Genomic DNA, 10101 nt, shown 5'->3' with positions numbered 1-10101 from the left:
AAACTCCTTAACTTGAAGGACAATGTCTTACTAATTTTCTCTAACTTAGTTCTGGGATTATAGGTGATAAGGAATGCCTCCAGATCACACCTAGCTTTTGGACTTATGTAAACCTGAACAAAGAGCCTAACTGAGTCTACCCAGGTTTCTGACTTATGGAACTGTGAGATGATCCATGAATATTGTTTTAATATGCTTGGTGCTGCAATAGAAAAAAAATACAAGTACCTGCCACCTGCCAAATAAATGCAAGGCTCTTACCTATGTGTTGGGAATGAATCTAGTATAGACTCCTCAAGATCTTCTTTCCTGATTTTCTATAAAGAAATTCATGTTGACTTTATCACCTGTTAAGTAGGAAACACAAAATCAAACATACTAGTTGACCTTTCACCTTCACCAGAGTTGTGTCAAGTTCTGAGATCATACTCACACAGTGCTACTGTGGTCATGCGTTGTATGTGTTTGTACACTTATGCACATCTATCCTAGCATGCACAGTCTCCTTAAGAGTCTTCTCTAACATTCAAATCACAGTCAAGGACAGATGTACTATGAAACCTCAGGCCTTCACATTTGAATGCATCTCTCCCAAAGTCCTGCACGTAATTGGATGTTTGCATTTTAAATTCATTTTTGTAAAGAATCTCACCCTTGTATAAATGTCAGTTCTCAGAAAACCTGATATACTTTCAGTTTAGACTTTTCCTGATTATTAAAGTAGTCTCTATTGCAACCTTTGTATTCCTTAAATTGCCAATAACTTCAGTCATTGTCATTTTCTTTCTCGTCCTAATTTTTTTCCTTCACATTTTACCAGTATTTGAATTTGTTCACTTAAAATGTGTTTAACATAGCCAAGCACAATGGCTAGTGACTGGGGAGGCTGAGGCAGGAAGACCTCAAGTTTGACACCTAGCAACTTCACAAGAACCTGTTTCTAAATAAAAAATAAAAAGGACTGGAGATGGAGCTCAGTGGTAAAGCACACCTGGGTTCAATTAAAAAATAAATTAATTAAATTAAAATGTGTTCGTGTTACTAAGACCAAGTATAAAACGTGTTCATTTTCTGTTCCTCTCCAATAGAATGTAAAATTGTTGATCATAGGTACTTCATCTGTTTCATTCATTCTTGTGTCCCTGGAACTTAACATAATGATTGACAAATAACAGATGTCAATCAAAGTATATCCACTGACTGACCTGAGATATACCAAACTCTACTTTCTAGCCACATCAGTAGAACAACTATTTTTGTTCAGTGGGATTCTCAGGCTTTTAGGCTCTAGCGTCTCTGAAGTGGTCAGTCATTTACTTTGAGATTTTGTCAAAATCTAGAGGCACTTCCAGGTATATAAGAAAGCAAACCTCTATGTTCAAAAGGCCCATAGATTTTTCTCTCATCCTTTGTGTCTCATCCTTTGTGTCTATGCTAAACAAGCATATTAAAAAAATATCCATGGATTATCTCACAGTTCCATAAGTCAGAAACCTGGGTAGGCTCAGTTAGGCTCTATGCTCAGGTTTACACAAGTCCAAAAGCGAGGCTTCAAGTTTTACTCTCACTGATATCCCATGGCAGCATCCAGGGATGGCTTGGGTGAACCCTTCTGCTTGGTTCCCTCTTCTTTACATTAAATAAAAATAATATTCCATGGTATTATGAATCAATATTTTTGTTAAGTGAGAAAAATAAATTTAGAAAATATTGTTATTGATCTCTAATACTACACAAATGTGATTTCAATAAGGTTCTAGTCATCTCATATACCAATTCTAACCACATTACCATCCCTAAACTCTTATTAAATAGAAATTTGGGGAAGGCCATTTCAAGCTAGGAAGGAAAGTGTTTTGAAAGCAACTTCTGCTTTCCTCCCTACCACAAACAAGCCCTGAGGCAGAAAAGCAGAGCTGCTAACAGCTTAAAAGAGGGAAGGAAAAGGGGCAAAGACAAGAAACAAAAAAAAAATTAACTTTTTTCTTTCTCACATACATTATTCATTTAATCTTTAAAACAATCACAGGAAATGGATATCATTCCCACCTGCCAAAACTGAGTATAATTAGCCTCATTATTAGGGATACTATATCTGTTCCACTGCACATTTATGTTCTCACTATCTTTCTCTGTCAAAATTTTACACTCTGGTCTACAGAGAAATTTAGAAGTCTTTCCTAGAATTTATTTGAAGAACAACTGAATGGATCCCTCAATTAAATACTGGTGTCCCAAGATGGAGTTTACGCACTTAAAATTCTCTTTTCAGATGGTGGAGAAGCCTTCAGTTGCTCTGATGATTTCAGTGCTATGGAACATAACCCTTCATTCTGAAGTTGCTTTTAGGTTTTCTCTCAAAGAATATACTTTCATATAAATTGGCCTTTCGATTGCTTGCCTTCCTTAATTGCGGCAGTTGTACCACCAAGATTCTTCCTGTAACCTTTGCTAATCATAATTATTATACATGGTAACTGTAGTCAGCCAGTTTCCCAAAGAATGAGACATCTAGATTTGTGGCACATGAAGCAATTCTCTAGGTAGATACACCACTAAAATAACAGAGAACCCCTTAGCAAAATGGTTATTATCTTTTCAATATCCTATCTTCTGATTATGCCAAGTAGAAAAGTCTTTAGTTGTGAGGTTAACATGTCCAACTCTTACCAATTTTTCTTTTTCATATAAATTGAGATTAAGTCTTGGGCTAAAATTCTTGATTGGCACCTTAATGTAGAATAATATTTTGTTTTTATGGTCTTATTTTATGTATATTGAAAATGTTTTCTAATTACCAAAACAAAATGTTTATTTTAATTCCATGTAAGTTTTTTTAAATATTTTTAAAGTTGTTTATAGACTTTATTTTATTTATTTATATGCGGTGCTGAGAATCTAACCCACTGTCTCAAATGTCAGGCAAGTGAGCTACTGCTGAGCCCCATCCCCAGCCACTCCATGTAAGTTTTTAAAAGATTAAAGAAAACATTAAGTAAATAGTAATAGTTTTGATTCTTGAATCTGGCAAAAATTGTGATAAAAGTTTGAGACACACTAAGCTAAATAATTCATATAAATGGTCATGTAATGTTCTGATATTGAACATGATGCAGGTCGGGAGTCATGTGCAGTAGTAGTAAGTTATCTCTTCAGCACTATGCCTGCATTTTGGATTGCTGCTAGACACTCATCTGATTCCCAAGATTTTTTTTTTTTTTTGGTGGGGGTGAGGGTGGGGGCAGTGTTACTCCATGGAAATACCAAGTCACTAATTGTACTATGCTAGGATTAATTTCTTGAGATGAAGTCAGATGTGGCAAACATTTCACCCAGAAGAGTTAGAACAAAGCTGTCAAGAGTTGTAAAAGGAACTACTGGGTCTGGAGTGAGACTGACCTTGTATGATCCAATCAGAATTGGTTTAGAAATGGAGTCAAAATCAAGTTTGGATGGGTCATTATTGGTTTTGGTGAACTCCCTCATTGACAGTAAATACCTTATAATGCTATAGTCTGTAACTTTTCTTCAAGTTCTTTATTCCTTTGTTTTTTTTAGATATATATGACGTAAAGTCTATTTTGGCATACTGTTCAAACAAAGAGTATAATTTATTCTAATTAGGATCCCAGTCTTGTGGTTGTACATGATGTGGAGTTACACTGGTCATTATTCATATATGAACATAGGAAAGTTATGTCAAATTCATTCTACTGTCTTTTCTATTCCCATCCTCCCTCCCTTCCCTTCATTCCCCTTTGTCCAATCCAATGAACTTCTAATATTCCCATCTGTCCCTCCTTTGTTATGGGTTAGCATACACATATCAGAGAGAACATTTGGCCTTTGGTTTTGGGGACTGGCTTATTTCACTTAGCATGATAGTCTCCAGTTCCATCCTTTTCTTGGCCTGTATTCACAGATTGCATTGTGATGAACTAAAATTTCAGATTTAGGTTCAGCATTCTAATATGATAGTAATAAATCTCCACATTGTATGGTTGTTACTAAACTAAGGCTATAAATACAGATACAAACACAAAATTTTTGCCTAATATTATATACTCTTGTTATTTTGCTAATAATAAACATAACAGTAAGTTTAATATCTTATTCTGGATTCTAGCTCATAGGTGATAAAGAAAAAAAGCATTTACAGGAAAAAAGTCTAAGTTGCTTAAGCATCTAATATAAATTTATTCTTTATTAAAATTATTTAAATTGGTCATAATCAACAATTAATGATTAGTAGAGGATATTTTTAGTGTAATAAATCTTTTTGAAAAAATTGTGTAAAGATCCTATTCAGACAGCCTTGTGCATGTAACAAAAACACCATCAGGATTAATGATTTGTCAGAAAAAAATTGGCAAATTAATAAACATAGTTTCATTTGGACTTCTATTTTAATATTTAAATTGCCTTAACATTGCTAAAATATACTCTTACATTTCAATTTACTTTTACAGGCCATTAAGAAATGAAATATTTGTTACTTGTCCAATTTTTTCATCTGCTTTTAAGGTAATACAAAGTGATTTCTTTGTGTATATTCTAATAAAAAGTTTTGCCTATTCTGGTATTAGCCCTAGGTCTTCAGTAATTCATCAACATTAAAAAAAAAAAATTCCTCCCTAAAAAGACTAAGCAGGGGGCTGGGGTTGCGGCTCAGTGGCAGAACACTTTCCTTGCACCTGAGGCACTGGATTCCATCCTCAGCACCCCATTAAAAATAAATAAATAAAATAAAGGTATTATATCCATCTACAACAAAAAATTTTAAAAAAAGACAAAACAGGTGGCAATAAAGAGTATTTTCAATGACATTAATATAGAGCTTCCTGATCCTTAAATTTGTAGAAGAAAAGCTATATGCAGTGAAATTTGCACAAGTCAACAGCTTAGGGGTTTGGGGATTTTTTTTTTAAACTGGTACCTTTGGAAATCGGACTTAACTATGTTTTATTAATACATATTTATTTATTAACTTTACATTCTGAAATAAATGCTTCTTTATTACAATAAATAAATCTGAAATGGCAGACTTCCCACTGAATTCTTCTTGCTCATATGAAAACTTGAGATATTGATCTATATTCCAAGAGTATTTTCAAAATTACCAAATAGACCATTACATTCTTGGAAAATAGGAATAAACTATCAGTTTTTCTAGGGAGACAGAGGAGCTGAGAAGGCAATCTAATTTTTTTTTTAAAAATTCTGGGAGTGTATTCTGTGGTTCGGAATTTTATATTTTAGAGTTAATGGAATTCCTCAGCACCAAAAGCCATCATTATACAAAGGGCTGATATTATCATTCGTGTATCTTATGAAGACACAATAGTGCATTTTACTATGCTACACTCATTTTCTGTTTCTACAGTATTTTCAAAGGAAATATTTTTTATCCTCACTTGGATTCTATTACTATCCCAGTAATTGCAGTTCAGAGTATTCAGTTTTACAGGCAGTTGATTTCCTACTCATATTTTACTCAATTATTTTATTTCTTAATATGATAGGCTGCAATGTAGTGTGCTGGAAAAGCCACTATGCTGAGAATAAGAAAGGCGTAATTGTTCACTGCTGTATTTCCAGCGCGCGCGCGCGCGCGCGCACACACACACACACACACACACACACACACACACAGCCTGACCCAGAACAGGTGCATATTTGTTGTTGAATGGATCCTAACCCTGTTTCTCAGTAAAATTAAATAAATCAACTAGTACGTTGAGGATTCAGTCTAGATGATCCTTCAGTTTCCATTGAACGGTGAAGTTTTATAACTCACTTTGACATTGAATGCGCTAAAAATAGTGGATAACAAGGGGTTATTAAAAAAAATCTTTCGGTAGTGATTGCTGATAAATGATTCATAAGGCATCAGTAATACGAATTGTGTGTAGGCGCGCGCGTGTGGTCATACAAGGCAAAGTTAAAAATTCTTTCTTTATGATGAAGATAAATTAGTCTTTTTGAGCACGTGAAGTCATTTTTCCCATTGTATTTTCAGTGCCTACTAAGTCACGGCTTGCCGGGTAGGTATTCAATATATATCAGTTGAACTAATTGCCTTTATTAACATGCCTTTTGAATGTAAACACAACTGGGTCTTTACTCCTCCTTAGAAAGCAGTGGAGCTGGAACCACAAATCCCTTAAAAGGTCAGGACCAGTTAACAAGGCTGAGCTAAGCTCACTGGTAGTGCCACACAGGCTTAAAGCATTGAAGGAAGGGGAAGAGGACTTAATATAAGCGTAAAGAGAGAGGAAAACCAAAACAATAACAAATAAGCATAAGAGGAAAGACGTTTCTACAGTGGGTGTTGGCAGGAAGCCACTGCAATTACCGCAGGTCAACCTTTGTCAATAGGTGGTCATTCGGTAACTACCACCAAAGCCGGCAGCAACACAGACCCCACTTTCTTAAACGTGCCTATCAATAATAAGGTGCTCAAGTTCTTCTGAGTTCCTCAGAAAGCGCGACCACAAGCCCCTAATTCACGACCTATCTTCTATTCCATTCAAATAACGCAGCCAATAGGAAAATCCTCCGCCCTGAGCAAACGACCCAGCATAGCTGAGACAGCCCCGTAGGCAGGTCTGCCCTTTAGAGCCTTGCAGCCTCACTGCTGGCTTCCGGAACCCTCAGCTGGGCAGGACAACCTTCCTTCCCTGCCTCCTCCCTTCCAGGTTGGCCCCGGCCCCCGCAGCCCGAGCTGCCCGGGCTGCCCGGGCCACACCCGCTTCCCTCCGGTGGCTGGACCGCCCCCGCCGCAGTTCGCGGGAGCGCTCTTCCTAGGGCGGGTCTAGGTCCAGAGCGCATGCGCACTTGCCGAAGGGCGCCTCCCTGCCCGGATCTCGCGAAGTTACGTTAGATTGGCCGCCGGTGACGGGTGGCTGTGCTGGGGGCGGAAGGGTTTCTGTGGTAGGAAGGGAGGTCCGCTCGGTCGGGCACGCCGCCCCAGTGCTCTGTGGGATACTGGAAGTCTCGAGTGTCTCCTCCTGGTTCCCAGCCCTCCTCTGGCCTGCACTCATAGAAACAGACACACACCCCCTGACTCCCCGCTCTTCCCTCTCCGCCTCCCCCTCCCCCCCCCTCGCGATAAGAAGACCCGGCGGCAGGAGAGGGGATGAAGATGGCGGACGCGAAGCAGAAGCGGAACGAGCAGCTGAAGCGCTGGATCGGCTCGGAGACGGACCTCGAGCCTCCCGTGGTGAAGCGCCAGAAGACCAAGGTGAAGTTCGACGATGGCGCCGTCTTCCTGGCTGCTTGCTCCAGCGGCGACACGGACGAGGTTCTCAAGCTGCTGCACCGCGGCGCCGACATCAATTACGCCAATGTGGACGGACTCACTGCCCTCCATCAGGTCTGTGCGCCCCGCCGCCTAGTCTTGCGACCCTGAGGGTCCTGGTCGGCCTCACGTCGAGGCCTCCCCTTGTCCACGGACCTCCTGAGTCTGGGGGCGGCGGGAGACTCCCAGCTGCGGGTGAGGGGGCGGCTTCCCGAGAGGGAGAGGGCAAGAGGACTAGTGGAGCGAGGGCGCTGGGTTTGAGGCCCCCTTCAGACCGGTTGCTGTTGGAGTTGGGAACCGGGTGATTTCCGGACCATAGGAGAAAGGGGTCTACGATCCTCCTGGGGCTCCAGAGCCGTTTGTGGACATGTGTCTGGTGTTTGGGGTCGAGACAGGGAGGGGTGTAGTGGGGTGTGCCGGGGCCCCAGTGTCAGGGATATATGGGAGGAGGGTGCTGAAGAAAGCGACAACAAGGGACATTAGGGACACTTGGGCAGATGGACGTCTTTGGCTTGTAGGTGGGCATTGGATTTGTTGTACTTTTTAGGGCTTATTACAAGTGATGATGATAATAATAGTCATTAGGAGTCCTAAGCTGAGTGCCCTGAGCGAACGATTTCCTGTTTTCTCCTTTATTGCTCTTGGTCACTGGGGAGGGGAAAACGGGGTGTAATTAGCTGATCTGCACTGGCTGAAAGAGGGGGAATTGGATTGTGTAAGGTAAAGAAGCGTTCCCAAAGGGCTTGCCCACCACCGGACCGGAACATATTGAGTCCGGTGCTCAAAGAGTTTGCCGCAGTGTCAGAGATCCTTGAGCCCTAGGTCCTGGGGTGTGCACTGAGGCTAGAAAAAGAATAAACATCGTGCACTCTTCAAAGCCAATTACCAAGCTCTGTTTTTTCTTGGGGGGCGGAGGGGGGAGAAAGCTGGTCACAAAGTTTTCTCAAAATGGATGCTTTGTGCATGTTAAAGTTTTATAGTAGTCTGATTGGGATCTCTCAATGTTAGCCAAATAAGGAGAAACTATTGGCAATCCAGAGATAATGTTGCTTTGCCTTTAACAGGCCAAAAGCAACACAACCCGTAGAGTTCTGCATAAAAAGCAATTTTTAAGTGATGGTAATAGGTGGCATGACATAGACTTTTGCCATTTTTTTTTCTTATTGGACAATTTGGAATGACTAGAAAATCTCTTAGGCTTCAAAGACTTTGGGGCTAATGTCAAACTTGCCTTTATTATATATGGAAGATCGAAGAGTTATTTTGAGTAATGCTTTAGTAAAAACTTGTTTGAGAGTTCGAAACTTAAGCCTTTATTTCGTGAATATTAACTTGATGCCTTTGTAAAAGAGGTGTGTGGTGGTATTTTCCGTTTTACTGCTTCCTGTTTAAGTGAATGATGACCACTTTAAGTTTTATTTAATCAAATTCTCATATCGAACTTGGCATGTAGCCTTTGTTTACAGAGTTGACTGGATGGATTGAAATGATTGGCAAATTGCAGAACAAATCTGGAATTCAGAATGTAACACCCAGAGAAAATATAACATGGTCTTTAGCTCTTTCTGTATTCCATTAATTAAGGTTTTCTAATGTATAGCAAACTTTTTATTAGGCTGAACTTTATTTTAGGCAGTATAACTCTACATTCTAAAAACATTAAAAAAAAATCTTTACAAATTTGTTTCCAAGTAAAACATTCACATGTTTTAATATGAAATTGATTTTGAAAGACTTGTTGTATGTATGAGGTCAGGATAATTGGATAATGGTTCATGTCACTATATTAAAATTATGAAACAGAAATTTAAAGTTAACTACTGTTATGGAAGAACCCAATTTTATTGGCTTAGAGGAAGAGGAAAATTTTCTACTATGTTAATATAATACTGGTTTAAATAGTAAGAGGGAATACAGGTAATGGCCTTCTTAGGGTCTCTTTAAAAACTCAGTTTTGCACATGTTGCAAAGACTTACCATCGTCTCCTTGATTAATTGAATTCTGTGGTTAGTCATTTTGTTGTGATGTAGATACAGTTTTTATTAGGAGTTTTGTAGTTGACATTGCTTAAGCAGAAGTTTCTAAGTATGTACCCTTTGCATAAGCCATTTTTTTAATTTATTTGCTCATTCCATGAACAGTGAGGCCAAAGTCTTGAAAAGATCAAGCAGTGCAATTTTTATTATGTTTTCTTAACTTTGATTTCTCATTTATTTTGTACCTTTTTCTCTTTGTAACTGTGAGTGCATAGAGTTTGTTCTGGGCAAATTCAGGATACCAGATAGTGAAAGGTGATTGAAAAAACTTTTTTGTAAAGAGCCACAAAACGATTTTAAGCTTTTAAGAAATCTCTTGAATGCTGCTTGTTTTAAATACTTAATACCAAAATGACCTACTGATTTGTTGAATACTTATTGAATCATTTTCTTAAATTCTCATAAGATCATAGAATACCTGAAATGTTTTTCCTAGATTAATTATTGGTTAGTCTTTTTGAAAATTCACTTACTTTTTAGTTTTTATAGAATATTCTAAATTTCATTGTCAGGAGAATGTTTTGGGAACTTCATAGCCCATAAACATATTTGTTATTCTAATGTTTTCCTTGCATTTAAATATAAGGAGCTTATATTTAAAAGTTTATTAATTGGTTGGATGAGCTGTCTTGATACTTATTTTATAGCTATCTCTTCTTATATAAAAAGTCATTCATATAGTAGAAAGAGTACTGTTTTTAATTAAATTTCTCTCTTGGTCTCCAAAGTAGCCTTCCTTCTCTCTGCCCAACTGGAAAAGAGCA

The 10101-nt window shown here is 38.5% G+C and overlaps 1 protein-coding gene across 6 annotated transcripts in view; it reads left to right on the top strand.

Moving 5' to 3' along the window:
* Window positions 1–6985: 6985 nt before the first annotated feature.
* Window positions 6986–10101, top strand: part of PPP1R12A (protein phosphatase 1 regulatory subunit 12A) — a 139851-nt gene continuing 136735 nt past the window's right edge. For all 6 annotated transcript variants that reach the window (XM_081310752.1, XM_081310751.1, XM_081310750.1 and 3 more), the window contains exon 1: window positions 6986–7375. In XM_081310752.1, the coding sequence (XP_081166878.1) occupies window positions 7139–7375 (237 nt within the window). In that variant the 5' untranslated portion in view covers window positions 6986–7138. The remainder of the gene's footprint in view (window positions 7376–10101) is intronic.

The sequence above is a fragment of the Spermophilus citellus genome (assembly GCF_964194105.1).
Source record: "Spermophilus citellus genome assembly, chromosome: 10".
In the NCBI taxonomy this organism is placed as follows: domain Eukaryota; kingdom Metazoa; phylum Chordata; class Mammalia; order Rodentia; family Sciuridae; genus Spermophilus; species Spermophilus citellus.
Note: the sequence above shows the minus strand (reverse complement) of the source record. Positions and strands in the feature narration are given on the sequence as shown.